The 21,859-nt window shown below is 48.5% G+C and overlaps 1 protein-coding gene across 1 annotated transcript in view; it reads right to left on the bottom strand.

Annotated features, from left to right (window-relative positions):
- ALK (ALK receptor tyrosine kinase) overlaps positions 1 to 21,859 on the bottom strand; it is a 734,697-nt gene that overhangs the window by 107,678 nt on the left and 605,160 nt on the right. Inside the window, exons 6-8 of the mRNA XM_061432943.1 lie at positions 20,677 to 20,808; positions 11,312 to 11,443; positions 8,810 to 8,910 (exon numbers count right to left, since the gene is read on the bottom strand). Coding sequence (XP_061288927.1) covers positions 8,810 to 8,910; positions 11,312 to 11,443; positions 20,677 to 20,808 — 365 coding nt within the window. The remainder of the gene's footprint in view (positions 1 to 8,809; positions 8,911 to 11,311; positions 11,444 to 20,676; positions 20,809 to 21,859) is intronic.

Raw genomic sequence — 21,859 nt, 5'->3', positions numbered from 1 at the left:
GTGGGAGAGGGTGAGGGCAGGATGATATGGGAGAATGGTATTGAAACATGTATGTTATCACATGTGAAACAAATCGCCAGTCCAGGTTCGATGCATGATACAGGGTGCTCAGGGCTAGTGCACTGGGATGACCCAGAGGGATGGGATGGGGAGGGAGGTGGGAGGGGGGTTCAGGATGGGAAACACGTGTACACCCATGGTGGATTCATGTCAATGTATGGCCAAATCAATACAATATTGTAAAGTAAAAAAATAAATGAATAAATAAAACTGTGATTAAAAAAAGAAAAAAAGAAAGAGAATGGACTTCAGGCATCTCCAGGTGTCTGCAGGACCCATAGCCACTCAGGGAGTATATTTACTCCCTGGGAGAGTGTGCTTTCAACAGGTTGGCCCCTGTGCATCCTGGCCACATGAATGATCGCCACTAGTGGGAGCCACGAGGGTGTTTGATTAACAGATAGACTTGGAATGGGACCTAAACCGAAATCTCTGCCAAGTGCCCGGGAGGTTTTTTATTCACACCCGTGAGGCTTGACAGTAATTCTTCTATGCCTCAGTTTCATCATGTAATGGCTGAGGTATTAATTTTGAATGACTCAAAGGTATTAAATTAATTATGTCCGACTGTAATTACAATGACTGTTGATTACTTTAGCCCATTAGCATGTGTTCTGGCAGCATCAACCACATCGCAGGAAGTGGTGACAGAATGCTAGGTTCCAGCGGCTTCCCAGCTCTAGGTACTAAGGTAAGAATGATTTTGGCCCCAGATCTCAGTAGGGCCATATTTGTTGGGTCCTTGAGACTTAATGAGGAGTCACCTTGTTTGCGCTCATCCTGGACCATGGCCATGCTCACGACTGAGAGGCTGCACAATTAATTAATTAATTAGGATGAAGCAGGTTCGTTGGGCACATCCCCCCAGTGCTAATGATCGGCATTGTGCAAAATAATGCTCCCAAGCTGCCTGCATTGCTAATTGACTCAGAGGAGAAATAAGAATATAGCCTGTCTGAATTTATGTCAGCAGTGACTTCTTCACACCTATGCAGAGTAAGAAGAGGGATCATAATAATTGCTGCCATTCATAAAAGATTGAAGAGAATACAAAGAGTTTTTGCATTTTAATCTAAGTCTTGCAGCAAGTAACACAGGCATTTTTATTCCCAATTAGGGTCACTGACTGACTTGAGGTCCTATGGCTCATTACATGGCAGTATTGGGACTCACGCTCAGGTGACCTGAGTCAAGTCCAATGACGTTAAGAGTGTTTGCAGGATTGGCCTAGGAGTTGGACAGACCTGTTTTGAATCCTGGTTCTGCCTCTTAATAGCAAAGGTGACTAGCAAGTTACTTAAGCTTTTGAAGTCCCAGGTTCTGCATCAGTAAATGGGGCAACAATTCCTTACAAGTCTCTTTTGGTAATGAGATAAGGCAAATGACCTGCTTAGCACAGTGCCAGCCACACGGGAGGGGATCACTATTTTAAAAAAATACAGTAGTCCTCTTATCAGCCATTTCACTTTCTGTAGTTTCAGTTTCCCGAGGTCAAGTTCAGTCCAAAACTATTATATGGAAAATTCCAGAAAAAAACAATTCTTAAGTTTTAAATTCTATACCATTCTGAGTAGCAGATCAAAACCATGAAAACTCATGTTTTCATGAGGACAGAGGCTGACCCCCTCTGTCTCGCCTGAGACATGAATCATCTTTTTGGCCACTGTATCCATGCTGTACACACTACCCACCTGCTAGCATAGGAAAAAATATAGGATATACAGGGTTTGGTACTATCCGTGGTTCCAGGCATCTGCTAGTGGTCTTAGAACGTATCCCCTCCTTTGATGGGGGGTGGGTACTGCACACCTTTAGTTACTTTATGGTTATTAAGGGTCCCTCCCTTAGCCCCAGACTAAGGGAAGGTTTCTTTCTCCTAGGAGTACAAAGATTTAGGGTGTCTGAGGGCTCTAGTTAAGAATTTTGGCTTGCGTTTTGTAACATAGCCAAGTGATTCATAAGTAACTTGGAGACCAGGACCTGTCATATTGGAAGTAAGTGTTCTTAATTTTCTGCTGAATAAACACTCTTAAAAGATCCCAGATTCCTGTGGTCTGTCTCCTGCATGGCTGGCTGGTTACATGGTGGGTTTGAGAGGAATACTTGCTGGCTCACCGCCTGAGTGAGGACCTCCAGCCAGCCATCTGTGTGTCCGTCCAGCCCAGCCAAGTACCATGCTACCTTTCTGGCCCTGTCCTGGCAGCTGCCACGCTTCATGTCCTGAGAGTGAGGACCCTCGCTTAACTCTCCAGATTGAGGGTCATTGGATAGGGCAGGTCTAGCCTTTGATCTTGGAGTCATCACAAAAGTCAGATACTAATAGTAACAGCAGCAGTTACCTGCAATGCAGGAGCTGCTGGAGACATGGGTTCGATTCCTGGGTTGGGGAGATCCCCTGGAGGAGGAAATGGCAACCCACTCCAGTATTCTCACCTGGAGAATCCCACGGACAGAGGAACCTGGTGGGCTTTAGTCCATGGGGTTGCAAAGAGTCAGACATAGCTTAGCACACATGTATACACACAGCAGTGGAGAAGCAGAAACCACACTTATTAAACATCTACTATGTGGCCAGATACAGGCTGGGCGCTTTTCTAACTTGTCTACTTATTTATCCCAACAGCTCTGCAGAGGACCCTGAGGCTGAGAAAAGTGAGGTGACTTGCCCAAGGTCACCCTGCTAGAAAGTGGCAGGATTCTACCAAGGACTGTGGGACCTCAAGGAGCTGCTCCAACCACCATACCACGCTGCCTTCATGATGCTCCTTTTGCCCTGGCCCCAGATGACCAGCTGGGTTCCTCTAGACACAGGAGATGTCGTGCTTGTTGGGCCGTAGGGCAGGAGGCAGGCAGCTGCCTGGGGCCACCATGCTGCTCTGACTTACTTCAGATGTCAGCGTTACCCCATGGGAGCCAGAGGGAAACTGCTTCCTGCCGGGCCCACCACGATGTCCTGGCCAGGGATGGACCACCCAGCTGGGTATTGCAGAGCTACCATGGAGTCTGTCTCTGCTTCTTCAAGGCTCCCCAAAGCAAGAAGAGGAGGGGTGCAGAGAACAGAGGGTGTGAAAACAAGCCCTGGTGAGTCTAGCTGCATTTGCTGTTGATTTAGGCAAACACTGAAGCCTGGAACTATCCAAAGATGAGAGGGATTTGCTGCTGAGTTGGTGAGCATTCTGTCACTGCAGTGGATGTCACAGTGTTAGATGAGATGGGAGTTGGATATCCAGTCCAACTCAGGTTAGTGGAGGGATCTAGGGAGGGTATTGCCCCAGTCTGCCCCTGAGCTTGGCACTGGGCCCTCACTGTTTACAAAGAGGGTCTCTACGGTCGCCAAAGGTGTCTGTGCAGCATCACTTGGCCACACAGGGGCAAAGGCTGTCCTAGGTGGACTCAGCAGGAAACTGCTTGTTCCTCTACCAGTCAACACTCCGCAGAGACCGAGGGGGAGGACAGTGAATAGGAAGAGGGCAAGGGGCACTTTGCTTCCCCCAGGCGGGCACATGTTCAATGCAGAAGATGGGATGGATTCGGGACACAACAGCTTTATTCAGGATCAAGCTCACGAGGCCTCTTGAAATAGCCTCTCCTTCCTGATTTGCTAAAATAAGTGAGAGCACGTGAGGCTGGGAACAGCACACACACAAGGCACGAATAACACCGGGCTTCGGCGGGTAAGCGGCAATGTCCCCTTGTTGCCTAGGAATTAGACCCAGTGACCAGTCCCAGCTTGAGGAGAGATGAAGCAGGTAACTAGTCTGTTACAAAATGGTTGGTATGACTTTCCTCCCTGTCTCTGGAGATGAGGACCCCGTGGTGAGGAGGATGGGGTCTCTGGGTGAGGTGGGAGCCACGCCAGTCCTCAGGGATGCTTCCAAGGCCCACGTCAGCTCCCCGGAAGCTGAGAAGGTACCATCTGCCCCTGGCAGGGGCAGGGTAATGTGACAGAAAGAGCACAGGGCTCAAGTCATAAGACCTGAGTTTGATCCTGATTTTGTATGTTCTGGCTGTGCACATTGGGGACATTGCTTTCCTGTCTTGTGGAGATGGGCTGTTCTCTTCCCTGGGCCGCCCTGCACGCACCCTGACCCAAATCACCGGCGGGGCAACCCCTGACACATAGGATCTTCTCCAGGAAGTGAGCTACACAGAATATTCTCAGCGTCTTTAGCCCCTGCTTGTGAGGGTTTGGTGGGGTTGACACAGGAAGAGCCCCTCAGCTTTTGCATTTTCCCTTGCCCCAAGTCATCCTGTAGTAATTATGATTACTCTTATTTTTCTTTTCTTGACCATTCCAAGGGGGATTTTGCCATTGAATTAATAAACTGTTAAAACCCAGGGGTCTCAAAGTTCCTTTCCTCTTCCTATCTGGAAGTCCTATTTGTTTACCCAAAGGGAGGGAGCGAGGCAAGCCTGACTAAGCCCCATCAATAGAGCCATGACACCTACTGAGATGCGGGTTTATACTGAGATGCTGGAGAACGTCTCACCAGCCAAATCCCCAGGAAAGGATGGGCTCTGTGTCCAGGAATAAGCGCCAGCAGTCTGGAAAGCCTTACAATATCAACCAGAGAGCAATTTGCTGAAAAACTCCCTGGCTTCCTGCCACAAGAGGCTCCTTCCTAGTGGGGCTTTGCACAGAATTTAATGGACAGCAGAGGGCAATTCCAGAGGCCAAACTCCTCTCCCACCTTCCTCTGGCCATATTCATTGGTTTTAATGACTGAATGGAGGTCTCCTCCCTGTGGACTAGATAGCCCATGTCGACATGGAGGAGTCCCGCTGGTCACCTTCTGCCCTGGTCTCAGCAGCTCCCAGTCACTAATCAAAGCTTTTATCACTACAGGGCACATGCCAGAGACAGAAAGGCCAGGTGTGTTCCAGCCCTAGGGTGTGTGTGTCTGAGTGTTTGCACATGCGTGTATGGAGAGGACAGAGGTGGCTGCAGCTTCAGCAAGGTCAGAAAACCAGTAGCCGGGAACTGGTCTGCCCTAGGGTATCAGCATAAATTAAGTGGGTCACCTCCCACTTCCTGGGTCCCTTTCATTTCTGCAGCTCATAGAAGGAAAACTACTACATTGTGGAGGGGGAAAGAGACTGAGGGAAGCCCACTTCCCCCCCTCTCCCCCCCAGGCCTTGTTCCATCCTGAGAACATGGTTTAAAATATTCTAGTCACAGCTCAGACTATTCAAATAAAATAGAATTTCAAACCACACGGGGCTTGTTGAGACGTTCAGTCTGCTAGGATGTGTGAAAGGCAGGGGGAGGGGCGGAGACGGCCCCTGCCACTCTCCCGTCCTTTTTATTACCAGCAGCTGCAATGCTAGACACATCCCAGTGTGTGTCCCCACCCGGGGGACGCGAGCAGTTCTGACAGCAAGCAAGCGCATGAAAGCCACTGCAAGGCTCCCCTCCCCAGTGGCAACTTTAATTATTTGAACTGGAGCTCAGCAAAATCAAAATAAAATCTGAATGTGTTTTAAGTGGCTCCTCAGTTTCTTGCAGAGAATAGTTTGTGGGTAGGAGAGTGGGGCAGGGCTGGGCAGAGGTCTTTAAATATTCATGCCCCACATGCCACAGTGCAGAGCCATTGAAGTGGCAGCATCTGCACCAAGGCCAGGCAGTGGAGAGAGACCCTGGTGACAGTGGCTGCAGGGATCTGGAGGGAGGAGGCCAGAGCTGGCATGCTTCTGAAATGCCCTGGAAGCTGGTTGGCACAAAGGCACACCCTGGGTATGTCTCCATCATCGGTAGGCCACTGACCTAGATCCACATGGCTTTCAGAGTGGCTCCCACTTCTGTCTCCACCACCTCTGTTCCCCACCCCATCAGTCAATTCTAATCCCTCCTCAGACTCATCTTTCCAAAAAGGCAAGTTATATCATAATCTTTGGCACCCCAGGTAATGGAGGATAGCTCTCAGCTTGGGTTCAGAATAAATTTCGGTCACAACAGGCAAGGACACCTATGGATAGTCACTCTTAAGCTTCAGTGTGCATCCAAATCACCAATGGTGGGGCTTGAAAATGCAGATTCCTGGGCCCTTGTCAGTGATGTCATTCAGGAAGTCTGGGGTGGGGCCCAAGAATCTGCATTTGTCATATTTTCCAAGTGACTGCAACTGGAGAAACACAGACCTACTAGTAGCTTGTAGCCAGATTTTCAAGGAAATGCATTGAAGGCAAAACCAGTTTCCCTTTGGGATCCACTGATGACTGTAGTTTCTCAAGAGTATTTTGAGTTATTCGGCAATTACTTCAACTCTCTGGAGGCGTGGACCAGGACTGTTAGGGTTTAGAGAAGATGCTCAGGGGTGGGTGTCAGCTGGGAGCTCAGTGCTTCCAGCCTGTCCCCAAGGGCCTGACTCTCACCAGAGACTTCCACCCATGGCTCTATCTAGTGTCCACCTTCCTGAACCAGGGCTCCATAGCCAATGGAGGCCCCTTTAGGGTTGGAGGGAGGTTAACCTCACACAGTCCCACACAGCAATGCAACATCTGTTTCTCTGTCACCGACATTCAGCCAACCTGGGAGAAGGAAATCAACTTCCTGCCTTCTGTATTTAGGATTCGAGAGAAACAGATGGCAGGGCTTACAAACCTGGAAATGCATATTTCTATTTTGGCCATTTATTTTTCTGATGAAAACATTTCTCCAACATTGGGAATTCAAAGACCCAGCAGCCTGAGATGAATGATCTGAAACCCTGAATGTGAAATAACTGTGAGCTGAAAACGGAGTGGTCTCCCTGCCTTCCCTTCACTCCTCATGCTGAGCCAAGCTCTGGAAAAGGGCAGGAAATAGCAGAAACCGCCCAGAGCAAATGTGACTGGGGGAGTAATAAAATAGGCCAGTAAAACAAAACACCTGTTTAAGCTATTGATCAACCCAAAGGTTATTAGAGAAATGATGACGTATTAGAAAAATATCATTTTTACCTTGACATTTCTTTTTTTTTGAAATCAGGCTCACATGAAACCTAGTGAAAAATAAATTTGAAGGCGAAGTGACTTTAAGGATTCCCCTTGCCTGTCAGACAGGCCAATCACCTCTCCTCATTTAGACTTCCTCTTAAGAAACTTCCCTTTCTAGGTGATGCTCTGAGACACCCGAGAAGTATCAATGATGACTGAGTAATTCCACCATTTGCAGCGGAGAGCATGGTTTCTCAAATACAATTTAACATAATGAATCTACTTATTTGTGCCCTGACTTCTTCCAGAAAGGATTTAAGGTGGCTCACAGAGATACATAAAACATACACTAGGAGAAGGTGAGGTTGATGGGGTAGATGTCAAGTAACAATATAAAAGCGAATCAGGAGCGAGGCTGCTGCAAACTTACTGGGTAAAGACAGACTTAATTCTACCATTCTTCTGATTAAAAAACCATCACTGATATATCTTTTCCATTCTCCTTTGCTTTATGTCTGTGAGTTTTTATTTCACAAAAAGACTAGAGGGCTTGGATTTGCCTGTACAGGAAACGGCAACCCACTCCAGTATTCTTGCTGAGGAAATACCATTCACAGACTGGTATTACATGGGTAACTCTGGCGGGTTACAGTCCATGGGGTCACAAGAGTCGGGATTCAGGGACTAAATCACCTCTTTCCTGCACCTCTCGTGGTCAAAGCCCCGCTTGCCGGGCACTGCTTCCAGCCTGCTCAGGGGATGTGAATGTGGTCAGTTTCACAATATCCACAGCTTGAAAGGCAACAAATTGCTCCGAGAGCACAAAGCTATTCCTGAAAGAAGCCAGGAAGGAGTTTCTCCTGTGAGTTTCCAGAAAGAGAGGACTGGCCAAATTTAAATTCAGTCCTGACTTCCTACATGTGCGCGGTACTGTCGCAATGCTGGGCCAGTGTGGAGAAGCGCAATCTGGTTGTTGGCTAAAGTTCTCTTCCTCATCCCCCATTCTTCTTTGCATATTTATACAGGGTTTCAGACATTGTTGGTTAATCTTTGTGCTACTTACTTTGTACTAGACCGCATGACAAGCCCTTTACAAATATTAAGCTATTTAAGCTTCACCTCCCTGGGGTAGGCACTCTGAGTCTCTACTTCCAGGTGGGAAAACTGAGGCACTGAGAGATTATTAATGGATAAAACAAATTAGGCCACCAGTCAGCGGTGGAACCTGGATTGGACCCAAGTAGTTGATTCCAGAGTCCATAAGCTTAATCACTGGGCCCTCTGGGGGTCTAAGCTCATCTCCTGGTCCCTAGAGAATATGACCTTGGGCTAAGAATCCTGGCACCAGGCCCTCAGTTCCCACACTGAAGGGGTAACAGCTACGCTAACTGTCTGGGCCAGTGGCTCTGGAGGCACTTCACTGACTGCCATTGATGCCTTAGTGATACTTATGTAAGTCAAAGTGTTGATGCTTTGAAACTTTGAAATGTATTGTAAGAGACTGACATCTTAGACTGACATCTAAGGATTCTATAAAAAGTTGCTGTTACCATTGCCTCTTATGTCTTGGAAATATTTTGGAGGTTTGCTGCCATCAAAGTTCTATTGCAAATAGTTCAGTGCAGCTGAGTGTGGTGTTTAAGGTGAAATTCACTGCCATGCCATGTTGCTAACTACTGTCTGCCTAGAAGATGGTGCAAACAGTCTTCTGGTCCTCCCACAGGAGAAGAAGAAGCCTGACCATCAGTCTATTTTGCTCATCTGTGTGTGTTCACCTGGAAGTGCCCTGAAGTGGGAGGAGCAGGCAGAGAACTAGAAGAACACCAAGACTTGCCTCACACGGAGAGTTCTTCATGGGCGCAGGAAATGTAGCGCTGGTCACTGTGGCATTTTCAGAGGTGGGGGCATCAGTGATGCTGAGCAATAGGGCATGGCCTGGGCAGAGAGGAGAAGAGTCAAAACTGCACCATCCTTGTGCACTGAAGGGCCTTGGGGTGCAAGGTTAACGGGCCCCGCACTATTCTTCTCTAGCCTCGGGACTGAAGATGCTGTTACTTCTGCTTCCAGTGGGTAAAACAGCCTGCTTATCACTGACTATGAGACTAGGCTTGTGCAGAGGTCTTCGTTCTAAACAGCCTGTGACACTCCAGCACCGTACATCTGGGTTACTGCATTCCCTGATCTCCCATGGCCACCAGCTTTCGCTCATAGCCCGGGAGCAGCCTGAAGCACGCTGGACTTCCCCAGGTCCACCCTGCCCCCCATTTCCAGTCATGCCCGTGCTTTGCCCTCCAGTGGTCTCAGAACCTTCACTATCTACTCCCCTCTCCGGAGCTCAGGTCAGCCTGTGCCCCATCCCCTGACCAGGAAGACTCATTTATTCTTTTCTAAGCACTGACCTGCCAGAAAACCTGGCAGAACATGAGCCTCAGTCCAATGTGGTGGTGGGAAGGAGCATCTGCAAATGTCCAGGAGTGCTTGCCGATGTTTGGTGCTGTGGAGGTGGGGGACAGAGTGAGCCCAGGGCGCTCACTTTCAGGGGGCTCACAGAGCCCCAGATCGGACTCTAGTCATTCATTTCTGTGTTTCTCTATCTCATAGCAAAATGTTTATAAAGTTACTAACAAGTAACAAATTCAGATGGGTCCAGAGGAAAGTAACTAGACCAGGCCAGAAATCTTGGAAAACACCCTCCCACCCTTGAGGAAAAATCAAATGGCCAGGGTTATGTGACCAGGGAGGGAAAAGACCTGTGGTAGAAAGGTCATAATGGTTGTCTTCAAATATCTGAAGGGCTGCCTCTGTGGGAGAGGGCACAGTTCAGTTCTGTGGGGCTCCAGGAGATGGAAATCATGGTCACTGAGAAGAATTTACAGAGGGGTGGGGCTCATCTCCAGGTAAGGGAATGGATGTGTGACTCTGAGCTGTTAAGCAACAAAAAGGGCTGCTTTTGGAGGCAGGGAGAGACCTGTCACAAGAGCTATTCAACAGGGCTGGACACATTTGCTATGGGTGCTGTCGGGGACCATCAGAGCAGAGACGAAGATCACGTCTCACGTCGGGCTTTGAGCTGTTTGTCTTCTCTGCTCCTGAAGACCAGGCACTGGGCATGAGGCAGTGCAGTGAGAAGGCTGGAGGAGAAGTGAGAGCTTTTGGCCTCCACATCTGGGGAGGGCCCTGCAGACTCCCCCCATGGTCCAGTAACTCAGCCTCCCTCCCAGCCGGGCCCAAAGCCAGCTCACTAGATGCAGCCGGCTCTGGGGACCAAGGACAGGACTGCAGGGGTGCTGAGATCCTCAGTGGTAGATGTGGACCTTGTCCTCTCTCCTACTTTTTACTATTAATTCTTAAAGGAAGCTATAGGACGCACAAGCTTGGCTTGGAAAGAGAGGAATTTTGGTACAAGGGACTTCAGCTGGAGCAGGTAAACACAGGGGAGTGGGGAGAGACCCCCTCCATCCTACAGAAAGGTGGGGCCCCCAGGCCTGCTAGGCCTATCCACGGTGCACAGGCCAAGGAGAGGCCCATGACTGGATGGTGTGGCCTCTCTAGGGGCCCAGCTCTGGGAGCTACACTGGCCGCACAGACCACCTCTGACCCATGTCCAGGCCAGCACTTCCAGGTGTGGAGTCAGCCCAGTGTGGGTGGCATCTCTTGGGTGTGTGGAGACCCCATGCCCCCCTGGCAGTCAAGCAGGGCCTGTGAGAAGATGAGCTACAATGTGAGAAGGGTGGGAGTTGCCAGTTTCAGCCGGATATAGTGGTAGGGTTTGGCTGAAGAATTTGGGCCCCAGGGAATGATCTAGATAAGCAAAGTTCCTAGGCACAATCCTGGGGCAAATGGCAGGAGGACCTCCCTGAGTCCCAGTCTCCCACGTCATAAAGTCTCCCACCTCTCTGCAGGATGGAGGGGGTCTCTCTCCCCTCCCCTCTGCTCCCCTGTGTTTACTTGCTCCAGCTGGAGTCCCTTGTACAAAATTCCTCTCTTTCCAAGCAAAGATTGTGCAATAAGGAAAAAGAACAGTTTTCCTTATTTCTCAGTGAGTTCTGTGCCTAATACACAGCAGGTTTCAATAAACTTGTCAAATTATTATTATTGTTATTGTTGTTCTTATTTTTTAGCTAATCTTTTATCAAAATTCTCATTTTAAGGATCAAAGGATCAAAAGGTAACGTCAGCCTTGGCTTGATTTAATCACTCTAATGCCCAAGGAGGTCTGAAGAAATTGTGTGGGCATACCCCAGGGCAGAGGCGGGGAGGTCCAGTGGCTCAGGGTGGTGCCCCATTTCTGTCGTGTGGCCAGGTAGGGACCAGGGAAGGGAAGAGAGGGTGGTACCTTGGTGGTCTTGGAACCGGGCATCCTTTAGGGTCCGGACTTGCCACTGGGGTGTGTGGGGTGATGGTGAGCTTTGGGTCCAGCCGCAGAAGCCGTCCTCGAAGTCGCAGTAAAAACCAGCAGGGAGTTTACCTGCAGGGAGAGCACAGGGGCATGGTCATTGCCGGGACTGCTAAACCCAAATCATCAAGTAAAATTACCCAGGCATGACCATTCTCTTTAATAACAGCTCCCTAACCAGACCCACAATGTCTAATGCTGCTCATAGTGAAGAGAAGCCTAATCTCTAACTTGTACGTGTGCTGGTTTCCTGTTTTCTGATCTTCTGAAAATAATAACTTCACAGTATGGGGTATTGTTAACCCAGCTTTATATATGAGAAAGCAGAGGCTCAGCGATGTTAAGCAACTTGACCAAGGTCACAGAGTAACCCAGCTGGGATTTGAACCCAGCTCTTCTGCCTTATTTGGAGAAGGCAATGGCAACCCACTCCAGTACTCTTGCCTGGAAAATCCCATGGATGGAGGAGCCTGGTAGGCTGCTGTCTATGGGGTCACACAGAGTCGGACATGACTGAAGTGACTTAGCAGCAGCAGCAGCTTCTGCTTTATTTATTTATTTTTGGCTATGTTGGGTCCTTGCTGCTGCGCACAGGCTTTCTCTAATTGTGGAGAGCAGGGGTTACTCCTCGTTGTAGTGGTTGGGTTTCTTATTGTGGTGGCTTCTTCTGTTGCCGAGTGCAGGCTAGAGGGCATACGGGCTTCAGTAATTGCAGCACACAGGCTCACTTGCCCCACAGCATGTGGGATCTTCCTGGACCAGGAATCAAACCTGTGTCCCTGGCAGTGGCAGGTGGATTCTTAACCCCCAGATCACCAGGGAAGTCCCTCTTCTGCTTTTAAATTCTGTGCTCTTCACACAGAGCCACCATGAACAGGACCCTAGAAAAGCCAGTGTGTATATATATATATATATATATATCACTGAAGTACATTTCCAGTGATCGGCACAATTGATAAGACTGTGGTGGTGGCAGTGGTAGTGTTGGTTGGGAGGTGGTTGCTTTGGGTCCCTCAAATCACCTCTGTCTGCAGAGACACACACTGCTCAAAACTATCTGTTTGTTTCCCTTTGTTTCCCAATCCCCTTGCAGTTAAGTGAAGGCCCATGGCTGGTTCTGGCCAATGACATGTGAGTGGAAGTGATGTGCATCTCCTCTGGAGTGAGGCTGTGAAAAGCCCTGGTGTAGATTTCAGTCTCTCTCTTCTCCTGCTGAAGTGACCGAGGAGAATTCTCGTTCCTGGGAGCGCTGCTGCAGGAAGATGGCGCTTCTGCCAGCAGGAGAGATCCTGTATGGTAGGGGCCCCTCCCCCCAACCCTCAGTGGACAGGAAGAACCGTAAATGTTATGTTAAGCCACTGGAATCTGGGGATGGTTTATTACTGCAGCATAACCTAGCCTATCCTGACTAAGCAACCCCAGCCCCTGGGGCCTCTTTATATCATCTGTTGGCTCAGCATAAACGGTCCTGTTAGCACTTCTCTCCTTATCAGCCCGACCTCAGGTCCCATTAAATAGGCCACCGTCAGTTCTAGAGACCATATATTTCCCCATGGCCCACAGAGAAGGACAGGCGCAGAGGGGTAGAGAGAACTCCCTTGCTTCAGCTCGCTCATAGAATGGCTGGAAGCCTCTCAGCCCTGAGGAGTTAGTGGGTTTTCCAGACTACCCTGATGGTGCCCAACAGCCCCGGCCAGGCCTGTCTCCACACGGGAGCTCTCGAGCAGGGACCAGCACCTCCAGTGTCCTTTCTTTGTCTCAGCCTTCTTGGCAGCAGCAGGCTGACAACGAGGGCCCTAACACTTCCTGGCTGTGACAGCACCTTAGTGAATTATTACTCATTTCCCCCTGATTCTCTGTGCATTTCACACAGAGGCAGAATTATAAATTAAAACAGGCTGTCACTGACTCTGAGCATCTCTTCCCATTTATACCCCCCTGAAGAAACCATCCCCACCCCCAGCCCCACATGTTCCTCTGATTAAAAATCCAAAAGCAAAGGAGATCTTTCTATTTTATTTTTTATGCCCCCCTCAAGGAATTTCACATTCACTTCTTTAGCAAAAACTAACTGGTAGCTGGAAGCGACCTTCCAGAAAACGTCCTTCACACATGTGCTTAAACCAAGACCACAATGGAAAATTCCAGCAGGCAACGACAAGCTTCAGGTAGAAGGAAGGCACAGGGCTGAGCTGGGTCCTGCACAGCGTATCGCCCCCTCCTCACTCTTCCAGGAAGTGGAGGCAGAGAACTTAGCCTGACTTATCGGTGTTGGTGCCTCATCAGTACCAGACACCTGCGCTCTGGTCCTAACTTCTCTGCTTTCTGCAGGTGACTTCAGATAAGTCACTTCCTTCCTCAGATCCCTCATCTGTAAAGTGGGGTAAGGTAGTGCATATTTCACAGGGCTGTTTTGAGGACAATGTAAGAGAGAGAGTATGGAAACATTCTGTAACCACAGCAGTAGTGGCATTATGAATCATCATTCATATCTAGGCAGGGAAAGTCAACATCTGAAACTGCCAACACTGCCCTAGGGGCCAGAGATGAGTCCCTCAGCTCCTCTCTGGAAACGCCTGGGCCTTCCACTGAGACAGGAATGAGGAAAGCCATTGGCATTCTCCACCTTCTGGAAGCCCATTCTTGTCCTAACTTGACATAGGATCCAGGGTGAGCTGAGGTCAGAAGCCCCTTTCTTTTTGGATGATTGAATAAAGGGAGACGAGATAGGCCAAAATAGGTCAAAGGGCAACTTATGTGACAACGAAAACCTTGAAGGGTGGGCAGGGGTGCTGAGAGGATTTCTACCGCTGTAAGAACATCAGAGCATGTGCTCAGCAAGGAGCCAGTCCTGAGGAAGATGGTGGGATGGTTGCCAGCATCAAGCCCTTGGCGGATCAGGCCGGGGCGGGGAAATTGCTGCTAAGACCATTGTTGAGCAGTATTAGCACCCCGTGTTGGATCTAAGGTGTTATGTTACCTCATCCATCTCAAGCACCTACTCAGTGCCTGGCGTGTTGCAGGGCCTCAATACTCATTTGTTGAATGAAATGGGAGTTGGTCAATCTCAGGGTCGGGAAGGAGGAAATGACAACCCACTCCAGTATTCTTGCCCAGAGAATCCCATGGACAGAGGAGCCTGGCAGGCTATAGTCCATGAGGTTGCAAAGACTGAGGACACGATTGAGTGCTGACACTTTCACTTTCTTCAGTCCCCTAACTCTCTGCCACTTAGAATGTGGTCCAGGAGCCAGCCACACCTGCATCACCAGTGAAACTGTTAGCTGTGCAGAATCTCAGGTCTCCCCTCCCTTCCCCCACCTACTGAATCAGAATTTGTACTTTTAATGATCTTCACATGACTCCCAGACACCTTAATGTCTGAAAGGCACTGCTGTAAGCCACCTTCTTCTTGGGCTGCAGCCAGGTACTTCGCTGGCTGGATGGCCAAATCAGCTATGTGTGGGTCAGTCAGTCCCACAATATTCGGCAATTATGACACCTGATTCCACTCTAAGAGAGACAAATTGGTCGGGTCACAGAGATGTGACCTCAGCAGCAGCTGCAGGAGCTGCCAAGTATAAACTCCAGGCCAAACGACACTACTTCTTTTCCTTCCTGGGTGACAACTCTGTTAACATTTTTGATAAATATGTGTTATATATTTCTTTGAAAATATAGAGTCATGGGAAAAATGCTAGAAGAAATACATCAAAATATTATGGTTATCTCTGAATGTCTGAGAGGGAGGATTATGGGAGTTATTTCCTCCCGTGTACTTTTTGATTTTCCAAATATTTTACAACCAACATGTTTTATTTTACAATAAAGAAATAAACCTAAAAAAAAAAAAAAAACAAACAAACTGTTTTCGCCCGACGGGAAGAGTATCCCAATAAACAGAGGAGATTATTGAGTACGTGGAGGGGGAGTGAGCTGCCTGCAACACTGAGCGAATCCACGACCCACCCAAGGAATGAAGGGGGGCAGCCTGAGGGACACTGCATGCCTTCAAGGCCATTGCTCAGGACACAGAGGGAACCTTGAAGACATCCTTCAATGGGTCACAGCATTCGGGGATGTAGACATAAACTGGCTATGTTTAATTAGAAAAAGGTGTATGGTATATGCGGAGAAGGCAATGGCAACCCACTCCAGTACTCCACTCCAGTACTCTTGCCTGGAAAATCCCATGGGCAGAGGAGCCTGGTAGGCTGCTGTCCATGGCGTCGCTAAGAGTCGGACATGACTGAGTGACTTCACTTTCACTTTTCACTTTCATGCATTGGAGAAGGCAATGGCAACCCACTCCAGCGTTCTTGCCTGGAGAATCCCAGGGATGGGGGAGCCTGGTGGGCTGCCATCTATGTGGTCGCACAGAGTCGGACACTGAAGCGACTTAGCAGCAGCAGCAGCAGTATGGTGTATGGTGGTGGGCTTGGAGGATGGGATGTGAATGGACACGTTCCTGATTGGATGGAGAAGTGCCACCTCCATTTCAGGTCCCCAACTCGTCTCAGTCAGAAATGCCCCTCAAGCTTGAGCCTGATAATCTGAATGAAGCTTAGTGTGAGTGTGGGGAAAGTGTAGGGAGTTGAGGCTGGGAGTTGCCAGGATACAACCTACTTTTTCCCTCTGAATTTCAACCATGGTTGAACACCCTGGCTTAAGTTTAGTGACCCTCATGGGGACATCCCCAACAATCTTAAATGACTGCTGCTCAGAGAATATGTTCCAACAGGTTCCAGACCACCTGGGAAGGACCAGATGAGGTCAAGAGCATTATCTTTAATGCATCATGGACAACAGCACCTCAGCAAGCATCATGTTCCAACTCGTAGTACTGATGACGAAACTGAGGCCTAGAGGGTGGAGACGAGTGATCTGAGTGACCCCTAGAAGAGCTCTGGACCTTCCCTGCCTTTTCCTGGCCTCTTCTTCCTGCATGGATATGTGATGAGAGTTGTGTTGGAAATTGCCGGAAATTCATGAAACTAGTGAGTCCGGCTTGCAGTGACTGAGAGCATGGGCTTTGAAGTCAGTCTGGATCTGAATCAGTGCTCAGCCACTGGCTAGCAGTCTGACGGACTCCAGGTTCCTCATCTGTAACACGGGCACAATAGCATTATTGCACTAGGACTGCTGTGAGGGTGAAATAAGTTAATGTGTGAAGAGTGTTCAGAGCAGCTCCTAGCATATAGAAAATTCTCAATGTTAGTTGTTACTATGCCTATTGTTATTTTCATGGGGTTGGTTTCCAGAATCAACATTAGCCAGTGTGATGGGGAAAACAGCTTAAATGCTGAGAGAATAGGGGTGCCCATAAAATAAAAAGGATATTTACCAAGAGTACAACCAAGATCAGAGTGGCAAAAATATCAGAATAACCCTCCTTCTAATTGGACTTTCCTTCTATCAACCGACTTCTGTAGCGAAGAGCTCAGTGGGGTGTTCTCCAGGATGGAGCGGTCATTCTGACAGCTGGTCAGAGCAACTTTTAAAGTCTGGCTGAAAAGGTTTCTGGGCTCCAGGTGCCCACCCTCCTTACTGGAACCGGGCTGCCCTCAAGCTTGGGGTTGGCCCTGAAAACCCATTAATGGCAAGCCCCAAAATGGTGGGAAAGTGCCCTCAACCCACAGTAATGAGCTGGATCCCGCAGGTTCAAAGCTCTAATCATAGCTCTGTTCCCGACATGCTGCGTGACCCTAAACAAATCAATTACCTTCTCTGTGCTTTCATTTTCCCAATTGTAAATCAGGGCATGGACTGCCTGACCTGTGTCCCAGCTGGGAAGTGGGTATCACAAACTTTAAAAAGGCCAAGACAAAGTCACACAGTTCAGAGGCACTGCTGGAAATACTATAGAGACAAATAAGTAGACAGAGACACACATACAGGTTGGGTCCGGGGCAGCACAGGTGGGCCTGGCTTCTCGTTGGTCCCTGTGTGTAGTGAGAGCTTGGAGAAAAAGCCAGGAGCAGACCAGTGTGGAACAAGCCAAGGGCTTACCTGCAGCTCATTACCGAGTTTTATCTAAACCACTGAAAGTTTTGTATAAAAAGGAAGATTTTAAAATGGAAAAATGGATTTCTTTACTGTTTCACTTGAAAGGGAATATATAAAACCTTTTTTCTGTTAAGGGAAAAAATCTGTCCTCCAAATGACCTTGGGGACACTGTGAACTTCTTAGAGCTGTTCGGCAGGCAGGCCCCAGCGTCCTGGAGCCACTGTGTCTGAAGGGGCGCTGACTTGGCTGCCCAGGGCCCCACAGCACCCAGGCTGCTGTGTCCTTTCCCAACCATGATCCCCTTGTTTCACGCCCTGCCTGTGTGTTGGATTTTCAGCTCTCTGAAGACAGAGGCTGTGTTATTCGTCTGTGCTCCAGGATCAAGTGCACTTTTTAGTTCACTTTACCTGTGTTCTGTAAGTGCTTGTGGTTTTCCTGGAAGAAATGTCTCGAGTGTTCACTTCTCCCCAGGCAGCTGCTGAGAACACCGTCTTCAAGTGGAGTGAGCACTGGGCTGGGAGTCAACTCTGCCCCTAACTCCCAGTGAGACCTCAGCAAGCTGTGTCCTCTGGGGAGCCCAGGCTCCCCAACTCATGTACTCATTTTAATCAACAAGGAGTCAGTGAGCACATATGCTACACCAGGAATCATTTGAGATCTTGGTACGGGGAAGAGTACCAGACCCACTCTGTCCACATCAGGGGAGAGAGGCATGGAAACCACCTCCAAGAGATGTAATGGATGCACCCCCACTAGGATGGCTAACATAAAAAAGGCAGACAACAGTAAGTGTTGATGAGGATACAGGGAAGCTGGAAACCCTTATACATTGTTTGTGGGAATGTAAGATGGTGTGGCCATTTTGGAAAACAGCTTGGAAGTTCCTCAAAATGTTAAATATAGAGCTATTATATGACCCAGCAAATCTATTCCTATGTAGGAAATCTCATTTCTAAGAGAAATGAAAACATCTGTCTACACAAAAACTTGTATATGAATATTCACAACAGCCCAAAAGTGGAAACAACCCAAACGCTCATCCACTGATGAATGGATAAACAAAATATGGTACAGCAATACAATAAAACAGTTTCTGGAGATAAGAAGGAATCGAGTACTGACATGTTCTAAAACATGGATGGGCCTCAAAAACATTATGCTAAGTGAAAGAAGCTAATCACAAAAGACCACATATTATCCGATTCCGTTTGTATGAAATGCACATCTATAGAAACAGTAAGTAGATTAGTGGTTACTTAGGGCTAGCGGGAGCTGAGGAGGGAAGAGGGGGAGGAAGCTGAAGGGGGAGGGATCAGAGGGAATTGAGAGATTGCCAGGGGTTTCTTTTTGGAGTGATAAAAATGTGCTAAAATTAGATTGTGGTAATGGCTGCATAGTTGTGACTACACTTAAATTGTACACTTTAAATGAGTGAATTGTATGGTATGTAAATTATATCTCTCAAAAGATGTTAAAAAGTAATGAATATTATGGTGCATGGATGCGGGGCGGGGGTGGGGTTGCATGGAGGAAGAAGAATAAACTGTACTGTTTGGCCATGGTCAGAAGACGCTTCTCAGAGGGACTGACTTTTGAAGTGAGTTTTGAAAGGGAAGATGTGACTTAAGATGGGAAAGTGCCGGGAGCCGGCATATTGCATACTGAGTGCATATTGCGTATTGAGTGCAGCACTTTCCACAGCATCATCTTTCAGGATCTGGAATAGCTCAACTGGAATTCTATCACTGCCGGGAGCCAGCGTGAGGAGCTCCACCCATGACAAAGGTCATGAGGAAGGAGGCTCGGCATACGCAAAGGCAGAATCGAGCCTCAGGAGTCCCCCTGGAAATTCTCGAGCATCTACCCCCAAAACCAGAGTCTGCCTACTTTCTGCTTTGTGCTTTCACCTACACCTCTGACTTTACGGGGGGCTGTCCCCCACTACCTCTCTCTGAAAAAAGAGTTAGCTTACAACTCCAGTTAATAATTCCTGGGTGTGACAGTGTTTCAACCTACAAACTCCTTTGGAAATACTCTAGCCTGCCTGAATAGGTTTTTCTGGCCACATGTGATTGCTCACAGCCTCCCAACTGTGAGGGCATGAGATGTTCTAAACTGTCTAAATACAGATTCCTTTGAGCAGTTAAAAGATTGATTAGAAATTGTATTGGTGAAGGGATTTTCACTTGTTGGGCCAATGTTTGCTGCTAAGTCTCCATATCCCTTACCTGCTGTGTCCCTGGCAGTGTATTGATTGATATAATTGGTGTAAATAGTAGCTTTAATATTTGTAACCTGGGACCCTTGAGTTAATTTCTTTTTCTTATTATAGCCCACCACACCTTTGCTCTGTAGGAATGCAACTTTATCTAATGCTTTTGGAGGGTGGCGCTTGACTTATAACCTTTAGAGAAAAATAAGTTTTCTGAAGAAAGGGTCATAAAATGTTAACAGGCCTCCGGGCCAGAAGATGATGCAAATCACCTAAACTTTTGCATATGATAAGTTTGCAGGAAGAAAGCCTGGCTTGCTGCATGACTCTACCCCTTCCCCCATTATCCTCTATGCATAACTTAAGGTATAAAAACTACTTTGGAAAATAAAGTGCGGGCCTTGTTCACCGAAACTTGGTCTCCCAATGTCGTTCTTTCTCTTACCTTCTGGCTGAATTATTCAGCCTCTTTTCTCCACTGAATTTCCTCATTGAGCTATCCTTATTCTATTACTCTTTATATCCTTAATTAAAGTTTAATTAAGCAGTTGTTTCCTGATCCTCGCCGACGCCGTCTCTCCTTCGAATACCCTGGATCAGCTGGGGCTGGACCCCGGTAGGAAAGGGCATTCTGGGAAGGGAAGGGACACAAACAAAGCCTGGAAGGTGTGAGAGCATTCAGAGGAGGTTTGATATGGCTGGACCTGGGGTACCTGGAAGGCTGTGAGGATAAGGGAGGCATGTGGGTGATGAAAGAAAGGCTTAGAAAGTGCAGGAGGTCTGGGCCTCGAAGGTTTCGCACATCATGTTCGAGTTGGGCTGTAGTCTGCACATTTTCTCTATACATGAGGATGCTGAGAGCATAACATAAGATCTGGCTTGGTTCTTAACTATACGCTTTTTCTAGACCATGGGTCTTAGCTCCATCTTTTGAAGACTTGTGTAGATTTTGAAAGTTGCCACTGAGAGGACATAAGTGTCATAGGACATAAGGGAGGTTGCTCAAGCTTGCCTACCTCAGGTGGTGAGGGGAAGGAGGGGATGTGAGCACAGGGTGGGGTGGGTGGGGCAGCCCCATCTACTCACGGCACAGCTGGCCCTCGTCTTCTCCCTGGGCACAGTCCCGGTGGAAGTCACAGGCCTGCCCCAGCTGAAGGACTGTCCCGTTCCAGCAAGTGAAGGAACTCTGCAAGGCCATCTTGGAGCCTGGAGATGATCCTGGAGCACACACAGAGACACAACCCTGGTCAGCTCAGCAGTCCTGCAGGAAGGCTGTCGAGAGGCATCCCTCCGTACCATTCACATCTCATGGCCTGGGACAACCCTGGCTTCAGTCTGGCCCAAACCAGGGTTAACCCCAGGAGGCAGAGAGGAAGTCAGAGCCCTGACCCCACAGACCCCTGGCTGTGATGTCAGTGGTAGAGTGGCCTGAGCTTTGAGCCATGCTCCCCCAACACTGTGGGGTCCTCCAATCTGTGGCTTTCATGTGCCAGGTGGACAGCCTACAGGGCCACGAAGCTGCCCTCTCCCTCTCACGACAGGGGCTCGCTGGAGGTGGCCCTGGGCCCTCTTCCACAGGCTAGTCCCAGAAGAGCTCAGTTTGTCAGCTGATGGCAGATGACCTCTTGTCACTGTCAGATTGGCCCCCAGCCTAGCTGCACATTCTCAGTAGCTCTTGGGCATGGGCAACACACAGGCCCTGCTTCCTTTGGGAATCAGATCCAAACTCTACCTGTTCTTAAATGTCCTCTGTGATCTGGGTCCAAATTTCCTTTCCTGTCTCACCTCTCTCGGTCTCTCCCCACGACCCCTGGGCTCCAGATCCTTCTGGCCTTGGTTGGATGCAACCTGGTGCTAGAATATCCATTCCCAGAACATCTTCTCCACCAAGTTGCTTGAGCCTCTGTGTGTTCCCAGCCCTAGCCAGTGTCCAGTTCACAAAAACTATGAACATCCGGTGACCTATCAGTGGCTGGCTGAATAATGCCTCCCCATCAACATCCATATCCCAATCCCCCAAAGCTGGAAATATGTTATTTTATGTAACTTGTTGTGATCTTTAGATGGCAGGTTATCCTGATTATCCAGGTGGGCTCAATGTAATCACAGGGTTCTTATAAGATGGTGATAAGATAGTCAAAGTGAGAAGTAGACCTGATGATGGCAGCAAGCTTTTGGAGTCATGGGAGGAAGAGGTTGAAGGTATTTAGGATAACAAGAAAAATTCTCCTGTACTTTTGCTTGGTGATTTCTAGTTTCCAAAGTATTT

The sequence above is a fragment of the Bos javanicus genome, chromosome 11 (genome assembly GCF_032452875.1).
Source record: "Bos javanicus breed banteng chromosome 11, ARS-OSU_banteng_1.0, whole genome shotgun sequence".
NCBI lineage: Eukaryota > Metazoa > Chordata > Mammalia > Artiodactyla > Bovidae > Bos > Bos javanicus.
The sequence above is the reverse complement of the archived record's forward strand: the minus strand, read 5'-3'. Positions and strand labels throughout refer to the sequence as shown.